The 26,362-nt window shown below is 37.3% G+C and overlaps 1 protein-coding gene across 2 annotated transcripts in view; it reads right to left on the bottom strand.

Annotated features, from left to right (window-relative positions):
• The window catches only part of LAMA2 (laminin subunit alpha 2), a 491,254-nt gene that overhangs the window by 66,932 nt on the left and 397,960 nt on the right, over positions 1-26,362 (bottom strand). For both annotated transcript variants that reach the window (XM_044249160.1, XM_044249149.1), the window contains exons 41-47: positions 19,383-19,499; positions 17,333-17,515; positions 15,758-15,763; positions 12,467-12,621; positions 5,509-5,652; positions 4,403-4,536; positions 2,366-2,525 (exon numbers count right to left, since the gene is read on the bottom strand). In XM_044249160.1, the coding sequence (XP_044105095.1) occupies positions 2,366-2,525; positions 4,403-4,536; positions 5,509-5,652; positions 12,467-12,621; positions 15,758-15,763; positions 17,333-17,515; positions 19,383-19,499 (899 nt within the window). The remainder of the gene's footprint in view (positions 1-2,365; positions 2,526-4,402; positions 4,537-5,508; positions 5,653-12,466; positions 12,622-15,757; positions 15,764-17,332; positions 17,516-19,382; positions 19,500-26,362) is intronic.

The following is a 26,362-nucleotide window of genomic DNA, read 5'->3' on the forward strand; positions in this document are numbered from 1 at the left end:
TGAATGACAGCTCCAGTGTCACTTTCACAGGGAAAGGTCTTAAGCTTGATATATAACACAGTCATGAAGGAGGGGAATGACCTTGTCCACTCTAGAGAAACTTGCTGTAATTTAAACAACTATTTCTTTTGGCACTGACACATTACTGATAAATTCTATATTCTGGTACCTATAACTTTAGAAATGCTTTCCCAAAGGCCACAATTATCTGAGTAATCAAGGGTTAAGAAAATGTATTGACAACTTGGGTTCTGGAAGAAATGTGGGAAGATGATTCTTGAACAGCTTAACGTTTGTAGTTACAGTATCAGGTTAAACTCAACATGTGCATCTTTCTATTGCTGTGTTCGAGGAATCTTCCTGCCTTGCAGGAAGCCACTCATATTTACAAGTCAGAACGGCCCTTGGAATTCTCCATTATCAGCTGGAGTCTCTTTTCTAGAGGTTGATTACTCTACTTGTGGATTCTCTTGGCTTTTTGCTTTTCCTTCTCGCATCCTAAAAACTAGACTTAGGATCTTCTCCTGCTCCTTTGAATTTTCATCAGCATGTTGATTTAGTTACTTGTTTTCAGCTTCTGGTTTCTATTCTGATACAGCAGGAGCCTTGACACTTTTGGCCAAAATGAAGATTTTCTGTAGATTTCAGGCGTCTGCTCTTTTACCCTGAGACTCGCAGAAGAGAAGTTTCTTTACATCTGGTGACAACTGAATAATAATAAGAATTATTTGAGATGCGATTTAAGATGTAACTACCACGTCTTAGGCATTTGTTGTACATTTTATGCACATAATCTCTCACCACTCACCGTGGCAGTGAAACGTGGTGACTAAGAGTGGAGGCTTTTGTGCCTGTTAACCTGTGTTCAAATCCCAGTTCTGTCACTAACTGCTGTGTGACCTTGGTCAAGTCATTTAACTCTTCTCTGACTCAGATTTCTTAACTGTAAAACAAGGAGGATACTACTTACCTTTTGGAGTTGTAAGTTAATTCATGTAAATTACTTATAATATTACTTGGCATACCATAGGGTTATAGTATGTTATAAGGGTTTATTATTATATCCTTCATGGCAAGGCAGATGTATTTTTTAAAAGATTTTATTTATTTGAGATAGAAAGAGAGAGAGAGCACCTGAGCGCACACTAACGGGGGAGGGGCAGAGGGACAAGCAGATTCTCTGCTGAACACAGAGCCTGCCATGCAGGGGCTCCATCTCAGGACCTGAGATTGTGACGTGAGTTGAAACCAAGAGTCAGATGCTCAACTGAGGCACCCCAGGTGTCCCCAAAGCAAAGTAGATAGTTTAACTCCCTTTTCTAGTTGAGAAAACTGAAGCCCAAAGGGCTAAGTGACTTGCCTAAAGTCATGTTTTATTATGTGAGAGAGCAGGGAATTCAACTTGGATTTGATTTCAAAATTCATGGTTTTCACACTACTCTGTGCTACCCCTATATTTATCTTCCTAGGGAGGAGAGAAAGTTGGCACTATGACTATATATTACCATGCACCATTGTATATTTATATGCGGTTCTAAGAAATGTGGATGGTTTTAGTGTGTAATTGTAGAATCAATTCCAAGAGTTTAGAGTCACATCTCATACACAAAGCAAATAAAACAACCTCACTCTATATGAAGGTTGAGTTCTCATAAATTTGGGGTCACCCTGGCTTTTCACATTTACTGACTAATCTCATCCCAGGATGATTCTGACAAGCCCAGGATTATCCGTCGTATTTGGTTGTGCTCTCGCATCTCACCTACAGGTCCTTTTCCAACACCTAATTTCATTTAATCAACATGAGCTCCTTTAAAATGCAGGCACTTAGCAATTTGAAATGCACAAGGACCTGTCATGAAGCAATTATGAATATTAAGTGCATTGCTCTAGAAGAATAAGGAGAAGAGCAACTTGAAAACTTTAAAAATCAGACCATGATTTGAAAGCTTATGATTCCTGTGGTATTTCCCAAGGTATTCATAAATCTTTTAATTAGATGTGAGTCTGAACTTTATAGCACTTCATATCAATAAATCATAAACTGATTCAGAAAACGGGGTATATTTAAAAAACACTTTGCTCTTGAGGCAACTAAAACAAGACTATGAAAAAACTGGTGCCACAGATAAGGGCAAAACAACTGTTTTAAGTAAATACACACAGGCTTAAAAACAATGTGTTTGCAGATTGGATATTGAAAGAAGAAAAAATCCTTACTCAAAAGAAATGTATGTTTTCATAAACAAATTAAGTAAAAAGTTGCTGAGTTTTTGGAGAGCTTTATCATGCCTTCCCCCAGAGCAATTCTATCAGGAACTGTAGACAGAGATGAAATAAACAAGCATGGGAAAGAACACACTACCTTCAGTTTCCCAGTCAAGCCACCAACGAACAGCATCGCATTGGCGTCCACATCAAGAATGGTGTATCCCGGAGGAGATGCTGCGTAGTAGGTACTGGGCACGATGCTGGCTTTGGGTCCATCCAGGGCTCTGACTGAAATGGTCCCATTCCTCCCAGTTCTTGAGGGGCGCGTGTTGAAATGAAGCGAAAGAAAATGCAGAACATAAAACACATACCACGTTTACAGTAACTTTAGTTTTTAAAGGTATGAAATGTAGGGATGTGTGGCAGAGTATCTAAGAGTTAATTGGGTGTTGAGCTTCCAAAGATCTGGATTCATTTAAGTTGCAAATCAGACCTAGAGCCTGATCTTTGCTGGCTGTGTCCTGGCAGATCTGGCCAGAACCGGTCAGCCACAGGAGAGTCTGATCCTGCACAGTTGAGTCCAGGTGAAATGACACAGCAGCTATGAGCGTATGGAATGGCCCCTGCTTAAACAGAAGGCCTGTTCCCATTGGCTTGCAAAACAATTTACTGTTTACCAGCACATGCTCTTTAAACGAGCTGGTACTACTTCCTTGGGCATTTTGTCTAATTTAATTCAGCAAGTGAACCCCAAATGAGTCACCCTTCTGCATGATAAGCTGCATCATTTCTCCTAAAATCCCTTGTTATATCCTGGCTCCAAATTTGCTGAAGTAGTCTTCCTGGATTGTGCATCTTTTACTGCTGGCATCCCATCTCAGTGTAGACGGTGTAACATCTCGTCTTCATAGCTGTGTATACCAAATGTATGGAAGAACTGCAGTCTTACACTAAATTAATAGGATTTTGGAAGCTATTATTATTTCATTTCATTTTCTGAAGTGATTGATGTCTGTGAGTTGTGAAATATGAAAAACTGGTCTGTCTTCTGGGACAGGCAGTCATAACAAAACTTGAGTGTCTCTGTCTCTCTCCGCTGCCTCACTTAGGTAATCTTTTTGTCTCTGATGGTGCAGTATGAACTGAAGCACATGGAAACAAGAGAATGAATTTGTCAAGTAAGGTTCTTCCTCATCTTACCAGAATGTATCTCTTCTGATCAAAGAATCGACCCTTGTGAATATAAATGTTCTTAAAGTCACAAAAGTACTTAATCCCTCCCCTACTCTCTGGCATGGAAGCATGTTGTCTGCTGCTTTCTCTCTCTTTCTCTACACACACACACACACACACTCACTCTCTCTCTCTCTGTCTCGCTCACATTTCTTTTCTGAAGATCTTAAAAAGGAACTAAAAATATTGCTTCTTACTAAGTTTCTTTTTAAGCTTTTATGATGAAAAAATGTAAGCGTATACAAACACAGAGTAAAACTCTCTGTACCATCATCTGTATTCAACAACTGCTCTATCCAGCTCTGGACCCAGCCCTTAACTATACATACTCTCTTAACTGTTAGCTGCTTTGGGGTTCATAGGTGTTGAGAATTAGGTAAAGAAGAGGAGGAAACAAGGGGAAAGGATTGAGGACAGGAATGGGTTCTCTATGGTGTCTTCACACTGCTAGAAGTTAATGGAATCAAAGCTTCAGACAGAATGAATCAATATCCTGTAACCATTTTAAGCAGCGTGGATACAACACCTTATATATTTGTGCCAGCATTTAGATATGCACCTGCCTGTAGGCAAGATTGCTGTGTAGACCAGAAGAGGAGCTAAGCATGAGTGGCAGCCCTCACACACTAGCTTGTGCGTAATAAGGCCAGTCTTAGGGCTCCTTCTTCAGGGGAGATAGCATGTCTGAGAGTATGACAGCACGGCTATGACACAACCAGCTGAATAGTCCAAAATGGACGGGACACTCAGATCAATACGTGTGAGGTGTGTAGGTTTCAAGCATACTACAAAGACACCCATTAAAACACATTTGTACATGTACGTATAATATATAAAATTTGTACACATGCATACGTAGCGACCTCCTTGAAATGGAAAGAAGATTTTCTTATAAATTGGGAAGTTACTTCCAAATTCTGTCATTTAACTGTCTTATAAGGTTTATGGAGTTAGTTACCTTGATGCCTCAATACGATACCAATAAGAGTCATCAATAGTCAAATCTGGATACTCTACACGTCCAACTCCAGATCCAACATCCCAGAGGAAGCTTACTTTGCCTTTACGCATTTCTATAGCCAGAAAGTCAATCTGGTTCAGAGAAACACAAAAACAACAGTTATCTGATATCAGATAGCCCAAGGAGGCCAATAGAGTTCTTTTCAAAAGGTGCTATCTATAGATATGTGAAATAATTAGAAGTGTCACAATAAAAATTCCCAAACAATACAATCTATTATTAAATTCCCAACAATACAAAACAATCCTTATGTTTTATTATTGTCTCTAAGGCAACACAAGTGTCCATACTGCTGAGGCATATGTGTTAATTTAACCAATTTTACTTTTGAAACAAAAGTCTTTTCTCATTCTGGTTCTTGTGGAAGAGACAAAAGAAAATATTTGGAGGTAGAATTCATTATTGTTTTTACCAAGGACACTGACATTTTTAAGGGGTCAGCTGTGATTTTTTTTTTTCTTTAGCTCAAGGTTACCTAAAGTGTCTCAAATGAATAACAAGTATTGACTTAAGTGATGACTGGTCTGTTGAAAATTTTATTCATTTTGGAAGATTCTCATGCATAATGAGTCAAATGTCCAAATAAAAGGAATGAAAAATTTGGGGGGCAGTATTGGTAGATAACAACTTCTGGTTTCTCAGTTTGAGTCATAAATTCAGCATGAGTCAAAAGACTTTTCAGTGGTAGGAAGTTGTAATTTCTTAGAAACTTTTTAAAACAAAGCTTTATTCCTCTTAGTCCTCCTTCTTAAATAGCCAGATCTGAAAACATAATTCTAAATAAATGCTTGACTACTCATAAATGAAAGCAGATGTGCCTAAATACTGCAAACAGTTTTCTTTTAAATATTCATTTTTCTTCTAACTTAATTTGACACTTCAGAACTTTGTGAGGTAAGATTCAGAGGTTTTCAAATCTGAAAGGCTACATCACACAATTTTGGGACCACGTTATTAGGTTCTATACATTTCCCTTACTATGAAGATTAACCTCTGTGTATTCACATATCCAGGAGGCTGAAGAAGCTGAACATCAAACTTACAAATTTGGCACTTCCAAGATAAAAAAGGAGGTTGTCAGCAACAGCTGTCTTTACGTTGACAATGATATTATTGTAGCTTCCTTTCTTGATTTCCGGCTTGTATGTTCGAATGCAGTCACCTCCGGAAGACACAGATACTTTGATCTTCAAGGAAAACAAGGTACAAAGAACCAAGACTAAATCTCTCAGCAAGTTTGAAGTACTTCCCAAACAACCACAAAACCATCATCATCTCTTCTTTGAAGTTATTTTTTTATCATCAAATAGAATCATTAAATGCCCATATGCAGACACCATTATACTCATTAAGGAGGGCACGGATGATCAGCTTCCCGCCAGGATTTTGACAATAAGCTGTTCACAGTCCCATATCTTGTTACCATGTTACTCTTTTTCGAAGCATGCAACTAACAAATTCTTACCTTCATACCTTCCTCTTTTATGAATGTGAGGACATTTTCCAAAAGGTGATTTTATATGACGCTAATGATAATGATCTTCATTAAGGTTGTTTGATGAAATTTTACAATTCAAATTTTGGTGATTCTAGTATCACTTAAAGTAGGACACCATTTTTCTTTCTGTTTTCAAGAGGAAATTACCTACCCTCTCATGTTCTTACAGTTGGAAGAGGCCAAATAGATTTTGTTCTAGATGTTCTGACAATACGAAGAATATTAATCATGCCACTCAGGACATACATTTGAGAATAAATTATACCTTTTTATTAAGTTGCCAGGAAATGAAATGGAAATAATTTTCAATGGTTATCCCTACTAATGTATTTAACAGCTCCTTTTTCTTCTGACTAGTATTTTTAAAATTACTATAAATTGCTAAGAAAGGAATTCCTATGTGAACAGAAATGAAACTGTTCATATCGATTCTTACTTACATTTAGGGAGCCTTTCTTCAACCACAAATAACACTAGTTGATTATATGATTTAATTTCCTTTGCTTCAGGTTTACAATCACAGGGGCATTTTTCAGCATAGCTTGAACTCGGGAAGAAGCTGCTGCTTTGCTCCATGAGTGTGCTCAAAGGAGGAAGCAGAGGCAGGGAAAGATGCAAAACTTTCCTTTGCCACTGATTTATAAGCTCAGCTTCAGAAAGACTCCTCTTGGTTCTCACTAGCCCTGAATTTTCTAGCACTCTGTGCTACTCAGATAGCTTTTGTACTTGGAAGAAAATCTACTGGTTTTATTGCTCCTCCCATGAAGGGTACCGCAGACTCCAGACAAGACAGCCAGTCTCTATATTATGGCGACACAGGAAGCATCTCCAAAAGTCTCATTAGGGAATGGGTATAGGCAGCCCCTGGACTCCTCCCCAAGGGTGGTATAGACTACATTGAAGAGGTGCTGGATGAAAAAAACCTTTTTTAAATTTAAATTCAATGAGTTAACATATAGTGTATTATTATTTTCAGAGGCAGAGTTTAGGGAGTCATCAGTTGCATATAACACCTAATGCTCACTACATCATGTGCCCCCCTTAATGCCCATCACCCAGTAACCCCAGCCCCCTAACCCCCTCCCCTCCAGCAACCCTCAGTTTGTTTCCTATGATTAAGAGTCTCTTATGGTTTATCTCCCTCCCTGATTTCATCTTATTTTATTTTTCCCTCCTTTCCCCTATGATCCTCTGTTTTGAAAAACAGGTTAAGTTTTAAAAAGAAAGCTAAGGAGGGGTTTATGGTTCTGATGAATATGTAAATTCATATGTGTTTGAAAGCTTCTGGGAATGCAGCAGATCTGTTGCCTTTCCTGCAGACTCTGCAGATGTCATGCATTTGTACATTATTGTTTCATCACCTCATCTGCTAACCGAATTGCATCCTCTGCAGAGGAAACACGTACTGGAAAGAAACAGGGGCCAGCCTAATGGAGCCCAGGATGGTGGCCCAGGGCTAGAATAACCTCAAAGTCTACCATTTAGACTGTTTTCCTTGTCCTTGTCTTCCTCCTAAGGTTGGGACCCAGACTATAACTCTGGTACCCAGAGTGTTTGCTCTGCATTCTGGGGGAGACAGTCTTCCTGGTAAGTGTGGTTCCCCACCAGGAAGATAGGTCTTTACTCCACAAACGATGGGATTTTCTTTCCACGTAAGGTGCTGAGAGTCGGTGAATCAAAATGAGTTGCTGGAAATGTGCAACTTATACGCCGGATGTTCATACTCAGGGGCACATGTGCAGTGAAGGTTGGCAGAAAGTGTTACATGGTAGAATAGCAGCTATACAAAGGGTTATCCAAGGGCCTAGAGATAAAAGTTGTAGAGCAGGGGTGCCTGGGTGGCTCAGTGGGTTAGGCTTCTGCATTAGGCTCCGGTCATGATCTTGGAGTCCTGGGATCAAGCCCCGCATCGGGCTCTCTGCTCAGTGAGGAGCCTGCTTCCTCCTCTCTCTCTCTCTCTCTCTCTCTCTCTCTCTCTCTGCCTACTTGCGATCTCTGTCTGTCAAATAAATAAATAAAATCTTAAAAAAAAAGTTATAGAGCAAAACAAGAGAAAAATAATATGGTAGAGGGCAGATAGGGGAAATGCTGCTTTCAGATGCTTTTAATGTTCAGGAAAAGGTATAGGATATGGTGAGTTTTAGGAATTGACATCAAGTAAACCAAAACCATCATCAGGAAAGGCCTTGACACTGAGCAAATTCAGTATCGGAGGCAGGGTAAAAACACCACTGACATCACAAGATGATCAAGGAGAAGAAGTCAAGGTCTGCCTGGAATTCATGAGCGGAGCTGAGTGGTACATTGAGCTATAGGAGCTATAGGAAATCATATGCAAATTCCTAGTGGGGTTGGCTTAGTAATCAAAAGCAACTGTGTGTGGGGTCTGTTTTATCTTTATTTCACAAATGCTTTATGGGCTTGGCCACTGAGCTGTATTATGGCTAATTTAATCACAACTAACTTTCAAAACTAATTTATTTTTGTTTAAAGAATACAGTGTGGGGTGCCTGGATGGCTCAGTTGGTTAAGCATCTGCCTTTGGCTCAGGCCATGATCCCAGGGTCCTGTGATCAAGCCCCATATCAGGCTCCTTGTTCAGTGGGGAACCTGCTTCACACTCTCCTCTCCACTTGTGTTCTCTCTCACTATCTCTGTTGCTCTCTCTCTCTCCAGTAAATAAATGAAATCTTAAAAAAGAAAAATAATATAATATAATAATACTCCCTGGTTGCTCTTTAGAGAAGAAATAATGAATTTGGTGGAATACATGACTCTTTGGTAACAGGATTGGTTTCTGCCCTTGCTTGGATACACCTGGTAGAAGTGATAGGGACCTACATGATGGTGTGTTGAAAAGGGGATTACCAAAGTGTGGATGACAGAGCACTGAGTACTGAAGCCAAACTGAACTGATGAAACCGTATCTGAGAATTGAAAGTCTAAGAGAGTAGCCATTTTAAAACGAAGGATATTTAATGGCAGTAGGAGTTAAAATTAATCTACTTTATGGCATACTTTACATATCTAAAAAATAGGGTTCTCTGAACAAAATGACATTGTTATGATCTAAATGCCAGCAGTTGATCTTGTAAAGTAGCCTATTGCTCAATTCTTACACATTTATTTGAAAAACTCTCTGGATTTTCTGTTTTCTGGCTTGTGGTTTTGAATATACCCTCAGTACTTGAAAAATTCAAGTAGCCCGCACTGTTGGTCACCAGTCCATACCTACTAATCTCTCCTTTTAAATACCTTGTATTTTGATTTCCAATTACTGACTTCTTAAACAAATTAAAACAGGTAAATCAAAATGCAGTATTTATAAATTTCTCCAGAAGAAGCTGCTAGGACACTTCCCTCTCATGAAAAGGGAATAACTTCTGAAACACAAACATGTCTTAGAATGTTTTGTTCTATCAATTACTGTTATTTCTAATGTGAGCCCTTTGTAGACTTCTAAACAAAAATCACTAAGCCTTGGTTATCTCTAAGGCATTCCTCATACAACATTACCAATGAATCATTATGAATTCAATTAAACATTATTGAGGATCCCATTATTATATCTATTGGATTTTCACTGCATTTCTCTCATCCCGTAACTAGGTCATTTGTTTCAAAAGAGTATCATCTGCTCCATTTCAGAGTCAACAAACTAAAGAAAGCTACTTTCAAAGAAATGTCTTTAATTTCTTGGTCATATTGAATATGTGTCAGGACCACATCCAGACACTACTGCCAGGCTACACATACATTTATAAAATCAGGCAAATGTCATCTTAAGTTAGTATAAAACTCACTTGAAAAAAAAAATTGCCTTGCTTACATATTTCTAACATCTTATAAAAAATAAGACACTTTGTTTTAACTTCCTTTTCAAAAGAATGATTGAAAGTTTCCTTGAAAGGCATGGACAAGGGTTACTTTTTGGTATCATTTCTTTATATCTGTCTTTCATTTTATGTTTTGAGACAGGTTTTATGTATTTAACATGCCAGAATTTTCTCTTTCTCCCTGGGGGAGGAGAGGGGTCGGAGGGAGCACAGAAAACTGATGAATATATGGCATATTTTTAGATTTCATTACAAGAAGAAATAATAAGAATGACCAGATTTCCCCACATGATGACTAAGAAAATAAGGCTAAGTGTGTGGTTTTCCAGAGAATATTTATTGTTACTGTTTTTTGTTTTTTGTTTTTAAGATTTTATTTATTTATTTGACAGACAGAGAACACAAGTAGGCAGAGATTCAGGGAGAGAGAGAGGAGGAAGCAGGCTCCCCGCTGAGCAGAGAGCCTGATGTAGGTCTTGATCCCAGGATCCTGAGATCATGACCCAAGCCGAAGGCAGAGGCTTTAACCCACTGAGCCGCCCAGGCGCCCCACTATTATTGTTTTTTTTTAATTAGCATTGCAAACGATAGGAGTGATATCACAAGCTCTCCCTTTCTCTTGCTACTTTCACCTGCTACAGGTGGGACTCTTATTGAAGTTGTCTTGTTCCTAGTTTCCTCTCATTTATACCCCAAACAACTTCCAAATTCATATTAAAAAAACACAGCTCTGAGAATATTACATTTCTTGTTTGAGAACTTTCAGCTTCTCCTCACTAATAAGGTTCATCTCAGGAACCATTCTGGCTAAATGAAATTGCTTACTTTGCCACCCAAGGCCTAACTAGACCTGGCCTCCAAGGACCTTTCCAGCTCAATGTTCTCTTGACCAGTCATCCTGGAAAACTAGACCACTTGCTCATGAGACAAGCCTGAAACTTCCTTTTCTCTCTGCCTTGGTCATTCTCAGAATGCTCTCCTTCCTTACTCTCCCCATCCAAATCAAGCACTTCCCCACCCACTCAAGGCCTGGCTCAAATTCTTATCTTTGGGAAATCCTCTGGCTGCTATTAGAGGAATTCTTTTCTTTCAGAACTTTATAGCATTTCCCATCGGTCAGGCAATGTAACACACTATTTGGCATTACCTTGGAGTTATTTATGTACATGTCTTATTTCTTCTATAATGTTATAAACCATGTAAGTAGAAGTTGCCTTGAATGTAGGAGATGCTTTTTCTACATGGGCTAAATCTTAGCTAAAATCCCAAACCTCAAACTAACATCTACTTCTTTTCATTTTGTGCTTCATATGTACAATAATTGTATGTCATCATACTGCCCACTTGGTTTTCAGATTGTAACTCAATATATATATGTTCTCAACCCTATCTGCTTCTTTCACTTGGAGCTTCTGTACATCACCTTGATGAATTTATCATTTTCTAAATTTCTCCTTAGTCAGGCATGAATTCCTTTTTAAAGTGCACCTTGAACTTATTGTCTTAACCTTGTTTAGAGGTATCAGCTATGTATAAGGAGGAGAAATGATATACTGCTCCTTGGGTCTCATATTCCTGGCCACTACTCAAAAAATTATAAGTTGATGGATTAAGAAAGGGCATTTTTGGTCATTCTAGTTTCAAAGTTGCTCAGAAAATGGAACTTTCGAGACAGAAAACTTGGATATATAAAAAGATTTTTATTTAAACCTGACAATATAAACTGTTATTTTTTTCCTTCTATTTCTAAAGTCACCATGGGATGAAATTTATTAGTTTAGATAAAGTTTCACATTGGTACTTAGCAATTCTACCCGGGTTCACCAGGTTGCTATCTTCTAGAAAGTTCTTTTCTCTTATGAGTTTTCTAATTGGGTTAGTAAAGAACCAAATTTTGATACAAGTAAGATATTCGCTATTCTTCCTCAAAAAACCCTCCAAAAACTAAACAAAACAAAAGAAAACAACAAAAACAAAAACAAACCTGCAGAAACTATAACCAAAATAATTTGTGGTGTTGTACTCAGACAAAAACTACAGAGAATAATGGCTGTTCTTTGCTATTACTCTATATAACTTTGTTTACTCATTGCTGATACAACCCCGCTGGTTGGCCTTTTTTGCTTTTATAAAAAGTATCCATGCCTTTTAAACATACAATAGTAAGATTTCCATTCTTGCTATTTGTGCTACTCTATTCAAACAATGATGACATATACCAAAATTCCCATTTCTAAAACAGGAAGTGGTGATTATTCTCTCTTTTTTTTTTTTAAAGATTTTATGTATTTGACAGACGGAGATCACAAGCAGGCAGAGAGGCAGGCAGAGAGAGAGGAGGAAGCAGGCTCCCTGCTGAGCAGAGAGCCCGATGTGGGGCTCGATCCCAGGATTCTGAGATCATGACCTGAGCCAAAGGCAGAGGCTTCACCCACGGAGCCACCCAGGTGCCCCAGTGGTGATTACTCGTCTTATGAGATGTCTTTTGAAATTTATGGGGAAAAAAAAACAACCTTTTTTTCCTCCCCTCCCCATAAAATTGCTTCAGGATAAAGGAAAATAGCCAGCGATCAGTCAACAGGATACATGGTGGGGGAGGGCATTCCGTCTGGGAATAATACCCCAAATTACAATCAATCACTGATACTTTAAATAAAAAGATCTTACAGAATTAGCCTGTTTCCGGGCTTGGTTTATCAGTTCCTTAATCTCAGAGATGTTTTTCTTTAGGTTATCCTCAAGTTCCTTGATGGGTTTGAGTTTATCTATCAGACGATCAGCTTCTTGTTCTAGATTTTTCACAGTGGCATCAGCATCTGCAACTGCATTGAAAAAATGAGTGCATACCACACACACACCACACATACACACACACACACACACACATGAAAATAGTAGTATGCTTCATTAAATAATTGAAAGGCTCTCATCTTATCCACATGATAAAGCAGGGCCATGATTGCAGAAGCACAGTGTGTGATGGCAAATGGAAAATTTCCGTTGGGACTCAGGCAAGCCAAACGGGAGGGGTTAGAGACGGAGGACCAACACTCTGGTTTTGTGATCAAGGTGAACGTTAGCATTGAAGGTAAAGAATATGATGACCTTAATTCGATGACTAATTTCTAGCTTCAGGCCCAAAGCTTACCTTTATAGAAGTTTAGTCACAGAATCAAGGAAATGAAAGTGTTTTAAAATGTCACTTCATCTGTCCAAGCCAGAACCGTATTTAAATCAGGGTTCTCACCCCAAACTGATTTTCTTTCTTTTTCTCACGGTCTGTCTTTGTATGTCTTATAGAGGGAAGCTATCAAAATGTCTTCTGAAAACATTTTGGTGTTGAACAACCCTTAGACTGAAGGCCTATGTTAAAATTTAATTAAATCTTTCATGCTGCAGTTCATTTTCATTTTGAAGAAGAACAGATTATCCTAATCTCTATATTAGGTTGAACCATATTAAATGGCCATTCTTATGGGTTAAAAAAAAAGTTTGAATATCAATGATTTCCAAAGGGGTTTAACCCTAAAATAACTGAAGGTTATCATTGATCCACAGACTTTCAGCATGAGCTTTTTGATGGTACATTTGAGGGCAAATGACAGATGGAAATCAATTACTCTATCTCAAGGATGCTGGTCATCTTACCTAAACTATGCCGTTTATTATCTGATTGAGCATGTATTGTTCTGATTTCTGTCATTGTGACTCTGATGAAAAAGGGAAACTGCTTAAGGACCAAGGCTGAGCGCTTTGCTTAGCTATGAACAATCAGCACTCTGGTAGTCAGTGAACCACTGAGAACTAATCCTCACGAAGGAATCAAAGGTGCTCAAAAGGAAGGACATTATGATTTTCAAAGCTTGCTTGCTTGTGTATTATTTACTTATTTATTTGGCACATACACGCACACACAGGTAGCATGAATGGGAGAGAGAGAATCTTAAGCAGGCTCTGTACCCAGAGCAGAGCCCGAGGCAGGGCTTGATCTTGCAGACCTGAGATCATGACCTGAGCCAAAATCAAGAGCCAGTTGCATAATTGAATGACCCACCCAGGAGCCCAGGAAATTATTTTTAAACTATGCTTTGAATTGAGTATTTTGAACTCATGCTTATAAATATGAAAAATACTGTAAGGGTATTTAAAAGGACATAAGTGTATTATTAAATTTAATTAAAAGAGTTCCTAGATCAAAGCCTGGTATGCAGGTTCCTGGGGTCAAAGCTCTTGCTACATAACTGGATATTCAGCAGACATAGTTGCCCTTTTGTTCTGAATACTCTTAATAAACCATTTGTCCATTTTTTCCTTCCTTTAATTCCCCAATATTATCCTGATATTCTACAAATTATCCTAGAATTAAGAAAAAAACTATTTAGAATTGGATTCATGGGAAAAAGGAAAAGGGTAAAGCAGACTATTTCAGCTTCATCCAAGAATGCATTCTTTCCTTTGAAAGCTCTCATATTCTTATCAAATGTTTCCAAATGAAATCCAAAGGTTTCCTACCTCCCTCTCTCTTTTTTTTCCCCCTTCTATCTTCTGGAGAAGTTGAAGTCTTTTGGAAATTATCTTCTTGGCGGTTTTAAAAATAAAACCTCTGTGATAATGAGTCTGATACTTTCTTAAATAGTGCTTTTTAGGGCGCCTGGGTGGCTCAGTGGGTTGGGCCGCTGCCTTCGGCTCAGGTCATGATCTCAGGGTCCTGGGACCCAGTCCCGCGTCGGGCTCTCTGCTCAGCAGGGAGCCTGCTTCCCTCGCTCTCTCTGCCTGCCTCTCTGTCTACTTGTGATCTCTCTCTGTAAAATAAATAAATAAAATCTTTAAAAAAAAAAATAGTGCTTTTTAAAAGTTTGTGACTTTCTTCTATAATTATTTGAGTGTATAGATTTTAAAATCACTTTTCAATATAGATTATGATTATTCAATGTTTTTCTAGAAAATTATCAATCTCTTTTAGGCTCTAAAATTTCCTAGCATATTTTGACAAGTACGTTCTTATGTGTTACCTTTCCCCCCTGTATCTAGTTATAGCTCCTTTAGAACTTTGCCCATTTGTGTTTTATTATTCTTGGGTCAAGTCTGCCAAGCATTAAAAATATTTTATCTTTACACTCCTAAGGATTCACCTCTTGTATTTATCAAGTGTATTATTTTTCATTTTCTAATTCATCCATTTTTTTCATCTTATTTTTATTTTGTCTCATTTATAGGGTTGATTACCTAAATTGCTTATTTCAGTGCTGGTTTAGTAATATAATCACACCCATATTCCACTGAAGACAGCCTTGGTTGTATTTCTCAGGTTTCAATATGTTGGTTTTACTATTATTATTTTCCATTCTGAAGTTTAATTTTTGACTTTGAATTTAAACTATGAGATATTTAAGAGAGAATATTATTATATCCCAATAATTACTTATTTGGTAAGATCTAATTTTATTAGTTTTATTTTGTGCTTCTCCAGGTATAATTCTCTAGAAGTTGAGAATAATTATTCATAAGAGGGAGGGAAATGGGCATGGGGTGGGGGAGGAAGCGATACAACAACGTATACTTAATCTATTTTAATCCTACTGCAAAGAAGTCTTTTGAACTTCAGTGGCTGAATCTGTGTTCTCAGAAGAATCACAATTCAATTCAGTCTATAGAAGAATTCTATGTTCCATTTTTCTATTGGTACCATACAGGTATTTCACTGATTTCTATAACATAATTGAAAGCATTTTATATCAAATACATCTATAAGCGAACTTTTTGCAAAGGAAAAAAAAAAGTCGTTTTAAAATATATCTAGTATTAATACTGTGACATAAATAATATGTGACAGAAATAAAGAATAGCTCTAGAAGGTTAAAGCAATACCCAAACACAGTAACATGCAAAGCTGAAGCATTTGCAATAGGCAGTCAAGCTTAAAGTTACGGAAAAGTATGCCGGTAAACATATACATACTGATTTCTGCAGGTAATTTCATATGGAAGCAAAACAAAAAGAAATGAGAAAATTCATGAGGAAATAGTTTTATGAGTTTTATAAAGCAGTGATTATCAAAAAATGGTACTTTTCACAATAGGTGCTAATTACCAATGCATCCTATTTTAAGTCCAACAACTGTGATTAAATAAAAATCCACAAACACATGTCAGTTAGCAGGCTATTGTTCATACTGAAAGAAACTGTACTAAGATGTTCTAATAAGATAGAAAACAGACCCAGTTTAATTACTATTACAGGTAACTATCTCTAGATGGAGTGTAAGATCGAAAAGTTAGAGAAAAATATTATGAAGAGACTACTATCAGTTGAGAATCAATATGAAATTGAATGAAGTAGTGTCATCAATTGTAAAATAAGAGAATTATATTTATTTTAAAACTTATTTTCACTTGGGGGCATACATATTGTGATCTGGCATGCATTGGAACCATTTATTTGGATGGAATCTTTGAACGACAGACAGCAGTTATTTCTGAGTTTATATAAGAAAAAATAAAAAAAAAAAGATTGTATGGCCTTTTTTTCTTTTTTTAAGAAATGGCAAAGTATAAATCCTCCCTAGTCCTGAAATGCATGTTATATATGTTTTCACTTTTCCTTGCTCTTTAACGAATCATGCTAGTAGTATTTATTATTTTGTAGCATCATTAGCTTTTGAGGCAATGGTGCTGAAAAATCAGCACCCGAATTACAGAACACCTAATGTCAATAACTGTTTCTGTTATTACACCCTAGCAACATTTGGATACCCAATGGAAATGTTGGTATATAAACAGAGGGCTAGTCTCTTCAGAGTGACAAGTACAAAAAAATCAAGCATCTCCTTTGGTGAAATCACATACTAAGATAATGTTGCATCACTGCATAAGATGGAAAAAAGATAAAAATCATAATGCTTATTGACTACAGTTAATGATTTAAATTATCATTATATTAAGTTCTACCATATTTTCTCAGTAAATCCTTATTAACTTGATATAATTGAATGAAATATACAAAAGATGTGAAGAAATATTCTTAATAAACTAGATACTTTAATTTCCTGAAAATATTTAAGTAATTTAAATATTTACATTTAAATAATAAAATATTAATATTTTTAAATTCTAGTGTGTTTCAGGTTGATAACATTTTAATATCCTGTTCTAACGGGCCTGCTGGTAAGTGTGCTCCTTGACCTCTATGTTCCATGGAACTTCACAAACTCAGAGAATGTAATTTCACAAGCACAACTGTATTTTCAATTACACTGAAGGATTAAAAAAAAAAGTATGTGGCACCCCTATACCAAAAATCATGCAGACTTTGAGAATTCCTGGACAAAATGTGGATGAAGAAAGCACTAGAGAGGGCCTGGGGACTTGGATTCTAGCTCTGGAGCTGCAGCCACTCCATTCCTGAGCCTAGTCTATGAGGAGAGCAGACAACATCACTGTGGGGTCTCCTCTCCCTCTAAGAGTTAGGAGTCTAGGGTCCTTTTATAGTATGAAGAAGCACATGACATAGTCAAAGTGAAAAAGGAGATCTTACTGTTCTTCGAAGGATCTTTTAACACAGCATTTGTTTTGGCTACGCTGTCTGCTAATTGATTATAGTTTTTCTTCAGGCCATCAAGGTTCCGGTGGAGATCTTTAATCTGTGCCAATACGTCTTTTGCAGTGTCGTTGGCTTGTCTTGCTTTGTCCTTAATGGCTTGCAGTTTAGCAGCTGTGTCTGTTAGCAGGGGAGGGTATGGGGAACAAAAGCAAAGGGTCCAGAGTTAGTGGCTTACTCTGTGCCAGTCAAAGGCAGGCTGTGGCTGGCCCACTTCGGGGACACAAGCACAGAGGGAGAGGCTGAACTTTGTCTCACTTGATTATAGCAAATGAAGTAATTTTTTAGCTAAATTAAATTTTCTCAGGGACCTTTGCTATGAATACCTGATTAGTTCCTAAGATAGCAAAGTGATTATTCTAAATGTTCATTGTATAAGGGTATACTGTAATTTGCTGCCAAACACATTACAGAGAGAAATTTATCCCCAAGTCATAGTTTCATCAAAAATAGATTTAAGATTTAACTTGAACATTCCAAAAGGTGAATGATGAATGAATGTACTTCAGCTTAAAGGTAGAGACTCTATTGGGTATTTTAGACTATGTGTTTATGTACTTATATTAGTTTTTAGCATTGGAAATTTTCTATTATGTCCTTACTACTGAAGGAGATGACAAGCAATCCTGGACAGTTAGTTTTTTTTTTTAATATTAAAAAAGTAAAAATCATTAATATTTCCAGTGTTATATAAATGTATGTTTAGTTTACTTGATCATAATTTGTATAAAAACATATACTGAACATATAGGTGCCTACTAGTATGTGTAGATTAATGGTTAAAGCCACAGGCTCTGAAGTTAAACTGTGGGGTTCAAATCTCATACATGCCACTTTTAACAATGGCCTTCAGCATTCTCTTTCATTTCTTAAATTTCACATACGAGTGAATCACATGGTATTTTTCTTTCTCTGACTGACTTATTTGCCTTAGCATGATACTGCGTCTCAGCTTGTTCCCTGTAAAATGGGAAGAACACTATTAATTTTGTAGGATTACTATAAGGATTACATACACTTAACACACATATTGAGTAAACACTCAATAAACATTAGCAGATTTTGTTATTATCGTATCACATTATGAAAATATAAAGGATAGTACTTTCAGGAACTAATACCAAACAATAACTTCGAGCACTTATAATAAATAAGAAGATATTACAGACATGGTTCAGCTGTTGATGTTTTCAAAGATGAAACATTTAAGGAACTGAACTTTGCCAAGAAAGATGTGCTAATGGTTGCCAGAGGGGAGGGCTGTGGGGAGAGGGGCAGAATGGGTGAAGGAGGCGTTGGGAGATATAGGTTTCCAGTTACAGAATGAGTAAATCATAGAAATAAATCAAGCATAAGGAATATAGTCAATGATCCTGTAATAGTGTCATATCAGGACATATGGGAGCTACAACTGAGCTTAAGTATAGTATAATCTTATAGACTTGTTGAATCACTGTGTTCAACACTTGAAAATAATGTAACATTGTGTGTCAACCATACTCAACAACAACAAGAAAAAGAAGTAAAGAATGAAGTGGGAAAGGCTCTCCTCTGTCATGTAGGTATTATAATCACCTGTGAGTTTGTAGTAGAACAACATTGTAGAGAACGGTACCCATGCGATTCTATACTTTCCCATTAACATGAGATTACAAATAATATTATTTATAATAATAAGAAGAATCTTACTAGAAAGAAGATTTCCTGGGCTGACACATGTAAGAAAAGTATATAAGATGGTTATATTTTCCTTTTTGCAACATCTACCAATGGATGTCTTCTAGGATAACAAAGCATAAGAAAAATCCGAGGAGAGAGAGTATGGCTTAGTTTCTCATTCTCACAAAGAAAAATTCACAAGTAAGAAAACCAATATCTAATTTCCTGACAACAGTCCAAGTGTAATGTCAGAAAAGATGATAAACGTTAGAACATTCTTTAATAGTTCAGGTCAGCTGACACAGTTAGCAATGTCCCAAATGCTTACCATTTGGAATGGCTGACAGCTTCCCCAAAGTGTCATTCAAAGCTCTCAGGAGATCCTCATTTCTAACATCTGCATTTTCTAATCTGGTTATTAAGCCATTCAGATAGTCATCATTTTCTGTGAAGGGAAAACAAAAAAGAATGAAACAATTTTAATCATCTCAGAGTTTACACATCTCTGATATGGATACATAATTTCAGATTATTTTAATATAAGTTTTACAAAATGCAGGAGAATTGATTTAATTCCTTTAATTTATTAGCATCTATCACTACATACATCTCAGACCATAATATAAAACAGGTGTTTATGAAATGACCATTTCACTCTTCAACAAGTTCAATAGCTATGTTTTCCTCTTGGTGTCTGTTATGTATCTGACTTAATTTTATGTTTTTTTATGGAGAAAAAAACTGCAAAAGAATCAATCTCTTACTGCATTTGTAATGATGCACTCTTGGCATTATTCCCATTAATGTTACTTATTTTAAAAATTTCATCACCAAAATGGATCACAGGATTAGCTTTTAAAAATCTCAAATAGATATGATTGTTAAGTAGAATCTTCCAACTATGGTAAATATCGCATTAATACATAGTTGAAAATGAATGAAAAAAACTTCAGTGCATTTCTGATAAAATGGTTTTTTTTGTTATATATAGAGAACAATATTTTAGAAATTGCTCTCAAATAGGCTTTTCAGAGGTTTTTTTTTCTTGCTACCTTAGCATGATTTCTTTAATGTTAAAAAAAATCACCTACTGGAGATAATTCAATATTACAAGTATAAATTTTTTAGCTATATTCCACTAGTTTTTAACATTGCCAAAACAGATATACCTGTGACACTACATCAATGTGTATCTTCCAGAATGTTCATGAGATCTTTAATTGGAGGTACAGATATGAGAAAAAAAAAGATCCTTAAGATCTTTTTCATGAAAACAAACAAGGGACACAATACATATGGTGATACAGAGACAAAAGTTTGTCAGGGTGGGATATGGCAGTGGGCGGGTGGAGAAGAACATACGAGAGAACCCTGATGGTACCTACAGCAGGTAAAAACCAGGAACAGAAGAAGCAAGGGAGTTCATGGTGGCGTGAGCACCACCATGGTGGTTGGGCTTCCTCTGGGCAGATAGTTCTATTCTCTTATTTAAAAGAGTGACAGATTGATTGATTGATCGGTCAATCAATCAATTAACAAACATCTAAAGCAACCAGAACTGGGGCAACTTGTTATTGTCAACACTAAGACTGTTGTTCTCATCACTTTCCTGGTACCCAGCTTGGGCAGCAGGAGAGACTAGGTCTCACACAACGGAGCCAGAGTGGTCTCGATTTGCTTGTCCGCATACTCCCCCAGAGGCAGCGCACCTGGCTTCTCAGGGGAACTGAGCAGACCACTGTCAGCTAGAGAAGCATCCCTGCCTTTATCGGCCTTCATCCAGAAAGAATAGCAAAGGGAAAGGAAGATGGATGAAGGATTCTTAGCTATCAGTATTCTGGATGTGAAAAAGAGGACTGAACATATTAATTAATGATCCACTTCATTTCATAGAAGGCTTTTATAGGCAGGCAGATTAAAGCACTGTTAAACAATAGTAATGTAAGCACATACTACAGTTTAACACATCTGCCTTTAAGCTCCAAGCCAAAGACCTGACATCATTGAAAAACAAAGCATAAAATATCCTAGCAAAGCATGGTTCAAAAACATCAATATGTCCATTTCAGTCACTAAGATGTTATTATTTTCAGTTCTAAGTGCCTCAAAATATATTTTCCAAGTAATTAGATTTTCTCCTCTGTCAATCATGATTCATCTTTCTTTTAATACTTCTGTTATTCTTAGTGTTTGTACTAAAATAAAATATTTGGATAGGTTATTGAAAGTCTACTTTCAGAGGGAAAGCCAGTCTGATTATGACTGTGATCGCTATATGAATTCCTTGAGAATAAAGGGCTGTTCTTTTGATATTGCCTTGGACATCTTCATCAATTAAGGAAAGGGAACAGTACAAATTTTATTTCTTAGCTTCTTGATTAGATTTGATTTTTTAAATAATGAAGCATTCAAACTGGTCTGGCAAGCAAGATCTTCGTGTACAGTGAAAAAAACATTAATTTAAAGGGCATCACTTGGTTTATATTATTTCATGCATTCAAATCGCAAATACTGGCTGAACAGTCAGGATAATTATTCAGAGGAGAGATTGATCTGAAGAACATTGTTGCTTCTGTCTTTCAAGTTCCAAAGCAGTAATTTTGATCCTCTGCTTTCTGTACTTGGAGGTCAGAATGTGAATATTCTGCCCGCACTCGGATTTCTAGGTTTCACCTATTAGATTTGGATTCCTTCTTGATGGATCCTCTCCCACACTGTGATAATTTTTTTCTGAAGTAGTTTCTGGAATTTCACAAAGCCAAATCTCAACACTTCATAGCTTTGTCAATAGAATTAGGTGAGTAGAAGGCGTGTACAGAAACCTACCGTGGATTTCAAAATGGAATACTTGGGAAATTATAGCAATGAATAGCTCAAAAAAGCAGCCCTCCAAACTCGGCTTTAAATGAAAAGAGATATGAGGCCCAGTGTATCTGTAGCTGACATGTAAGGGAGACGGCATTTGGCCTAGTTTGAACTGTAACATGACCAAAGAAACAGAATTATTAATAGTTAAAGAACATCCAACCTGATCCTTTAGTTGTAAATTTGGGAGAACAAGAGAAGGATCCGATTTATAATTCATAGCAACATTTTATAGGATTTCCTCTCACTTCTTCAGCTCTCATACCCAGTAGCTGTAGTGAAGACATTCTCTTTAACTTCTCTCCAGGTATCACACCCACCAAATTTTAAAAGCTACACACACACGCTTTTTCCACTTTGGTTCTCCCTTTTCCATCCTGTCCTCACATATTAGAACACCAAAGTCAATGGGTTCGGCAGACACAGAGCTCGTACAGTTGAGAGAAAGAAGCAGAGCAGTAAGGGTCGACTGTGAACATTCCTGGCGATAGCAGTTCCTATGTTTCCCAGGCACTGACTGTGCAGGGTAGACAGACTCAAACTGAAACCCACCAGGGTTGTAAGTCACTGCTACTCAGAGCACATATTTACTCATTTACCACGCCGTGCTGATTATGAATTACAGTTCAGTTAAATCAGAACTGGTAACTTGGAACTATGTGATGTAATATCTCAAAATAAAGCTGTTGCGTCACTTCTTTCATCATCAATAATGTCTTCTTGTACAAAATTCTTGTTGTTAAAACTGTGGTGTGGTGCAACGGACTCCTCTTAAGACTCAGAGGTGGAAGACGAGGTGGGTTCACATGCCATTCCTTTCCCTTTTTACATGTGTAAAATAAAGATAGTGCCTCCCTTCATATGACTGATATGAGAAATAAGTCTGTGGATGTATGGGAAAGTGCTGGATTTACAACAGGCAGTAAATGGTAACAAAATAATTCACACTGGCTTGAGGATTGCGCTGGTGTATTTGCCAGTTTTCAATGATGCTGAAACAGGTTTCAACTAAATATAAGAATGCTTTTTATAGATTTTAATGAAACATTCTCTTTGACTATTGAAACTCATCTAGGGACGCCTGGGTGGCTCAGTTGGTTAAGGGTCTGCTTTCAGCTCAGGTCATGATCTCGGGATCCTGGAATCGAGCCTTGCGTTGGGCTCCTTGCTCAGTGGGGAGACTGCTTCTCCCACTGCCGACTGCTCCCCCTGGTTGTGCTCTCTCTCACTATCTCTGTCTCTCAAATAAATAAATAAATAATATCTTAAGAAAAGAAACTCATCTAGTTAAGTTCTTCAAATTCAATTTTTATTTTTTGTTTAGGCACAAAACAAATACCTTGAAAGAATCTCTCATTCACAAGGGTGAAATTCATAGAAAGGCTGTTAAATGGGTCTGATTAAATGGAATCTCCTGCCAAACTGCCATTCAGATAATATTTTGCAGTGAACTCCTTGAATATTGTGACATTTGCCTTATTGTGAATTAATACTCTGATGAAATCTTTACCACTTTGGATTTGCTTCTTACCAAAACAGGAAGGAATATCCTCTGTTTAGGATTTCTTTGTAAAAGAAGAATTTAATCCACATAACTTCCATTTGTTACAAATATATTTCATGTTTTGTTGTCGAGGCACCTTCTGAACTAGAGACCAGATTAAACTCTGCAGCATTTCTCTGTGTAGTTCTGAAGCAGACGGTTTGAAATAGGCAAAGGATTGGCATGAAGTCACATAAAGTATCTTGATTGTGACCCTCCTGATAATGAGAGATTTTGGCTACACTTGGTTATTCAACCACTTATTCATTTACCAATTATGTGTTAGGATCATGACCATCACTGTGCCACCTTCTGGACTATGGCTGAAGCCCAGTGGTTTTGCCCAGCAGAGGGTAAAAGCCTTAGCTTTGTAGCCAGACTAATGTGGGTTAAAGTGTTGGTCCCACTATACAAATGTGGTGCATTCAGATTCTTGGTGTTTCTTCAAAGCAAATGATTTTGTTTTAGACATGTGAGGTGGCCAAACTTAAATTATGTAATTTGTGTTTGCTTTACACAATTTTCAATTTTATTGTATTATATTATATATTGTCATTTTGGGATAGTTTAAGAACATAAGAGGTACAATTTACCTCAAGTCTCTTTATTACAATTTTTCACCCACCTATGTAGTCCTTTACCTGCTTCATATTTCCAGATTTTTAAATTTCCGAAGAGTCTGTCCCCTAAGTCAACCCCACAACCCAGGGCAGGAACCTGGGACCTTGCTGAAGGCAGGAGTGCTGCTTAAGGAAGGAAGCCAGGCAAAAGTGAGGACTGGATTCTGTCCCCAGCCTCCTGACAATTGACTTGAAGAGACCGTTATGCCCAGTTTTGCCACTTTTTTGTATTCCTAGCCTTATTTCATGACTTTACTCCCAAGCTTCCCTTTCTCCCGTTGCTGTCACAAGTTTGGAATGTGTCCTATCTCTCACTGACTTTTCTGCCCAGACACATGCACTAGAGTGGCCATGCATGGGAATCTCTGAGATCACTTAGTCGGCAGGTTTATAGGGAGGCATGTTTCTGAGAAACCTTGTCCTGATCCCAAATGGTCAAATTCAGTCTTGTTCCTCATGGGGACAGTGCTTGAGAGGCCCTCAGTAACCATCAGCTGCCACTGAATATACTCTTCCTTCCTCTAGAGAGACGGTCATAGTGAGAAGTCTGAGGAGAGGAGGGAAAGGGGGCTTCTCTGGCGCAGGATCTCCAAAGACTTTATACACCAGAATAGAGGGGAATCCTCTCCTCAACAAATGTAATGAGAAACCAAAATGGACAGACATTGAAACCCACTTATAGTTCCACTAGGATAAGCTCTGGAGCCTGACTGTGGGTCTGTAGACTCATTGTGCTTTGGCCAGCAAGGTATTCTAAAAGAACTTGACAAGTACTGTCTGGTCCAATAGTTCCTACCTTTGTATGTTTGCCACTACTTTGTCACTTTCCATTTTAACTCCTAAACCAACTCCAATCTGGTTTTATTATTTTCATTTTCTTGATTCACACTCCAAAGGAGGTAGTACAGCTCTGTGTGAGGAATCAGCAATATCTGTGGGGAAAGATTCTTTTGTTCTCCAGACTACAGTCAGCTAGGATATCCAAGCTTGATTTCATCCATTTAGTCCAACATTATTTCTTGTCCATGAAATAGATTTTGTTTGTCTTTCACATGCCTATCTTCATAAAGGCTGATTCTGGCAAACGGTAGTATGTGAAGTCAAAAGGAGTCTATCTTTAATAATGAAAGAAGGCTTTGGGAAAAGTTTAACTCTTGCATCATACTTTAACATTGCGGTATTCCTGTTTATTTATTTATTTATTTTTCTAATCTAAAATAACAACAGAATCTTACCAGGTTAATCAATGCTACTGTATTAACAAAATTCATGAAGGCAGAATCTTTCTCATACACTTGCCTGGACTGAATGATAAGGTGTTTAGAATATCCCAGTATAGGAAAAGAGCACTGATTAATTTGATAAAAGATAATAAGTGGAATAATTTTGGTATCGTTCTTCATGCTGGACTGTACCTCATATCATGCAATTCACTGAGTCGATGTCTATGGGTTCAGAAACTGATCTTACTATTTCTTAGAAGTGTCATCCAGTTTATAGAAACATTATCTATTTGTTCCTAAGTGAAATTGCAGGGTCATAGGAAATTGAATGATTTCACTTATTGGGGTGAAGATAGAAATTAGGGCTAAATTGAGAAGTAAATAATATTGAGAAGTTATTCTATATAAAGGTGTAAAACTGTAAAATCTTAGTATTCTCAGGTTTCTAATATACCAACCTCTGCTTCATTCCTTGCCTTGTACACATTCCATGAGAACCCCAACTGGCCGTTTGACTGACAAGCTCTCTTGTCAATGGCAAAGGAGCATTAATTCACCTGCTGGTATTAATTCATCTTCTAATTCTCTTGATCATCAATTTGTCCCAAGTTCCATATCCATCAAGGAAATGATTTTTACCTTCATAGACATTCAATCAGTGCAATGTAGACTGGTTTCAAATTTCAACAGCATACAAGGGCAAATTGACTTTTAACAAATGTATACTCAAAAATTAAAAAGCAAAACAGATTGCTCCTGGCAAGTTCAGACTCCCTCAAGGCAAGGACAGTATAAAACTGGCAGGGAGCAGCACTAAGTCATTCATGACTAAAGCTTGAACTCACCGGATTATACTGAATTGAACCAAATAACAAAAATTAGAAATATGGAGGGAAGACTGGCCTCACCATTTTTATTCCTTCTAACTCCAGGCACCAGAGAAAGGGAAATGACTAAATCTCTATTTTAATAGCTGCTGTCAAGAGTTTTGCTCTGTAGGGCCTATTTCAGCAGTTCCTAGTGGTAATATATGGCATTTCCCTGATTAACAGTCATT

The sequence above is a fragment of the Neovison vison genome, chromosome 1, assembly GCF_020171115.1.
Source record: "Neovison vison isolate M4711 chromosome 1, ASM_NN_V1, whole genome shotgun sequence".
Taxonomy (NCBI): Eukaryota; Metazoa; Chordata; class Mammalia; order Carnivora; family Mustelidae; genus Neogale; species Neogale vison.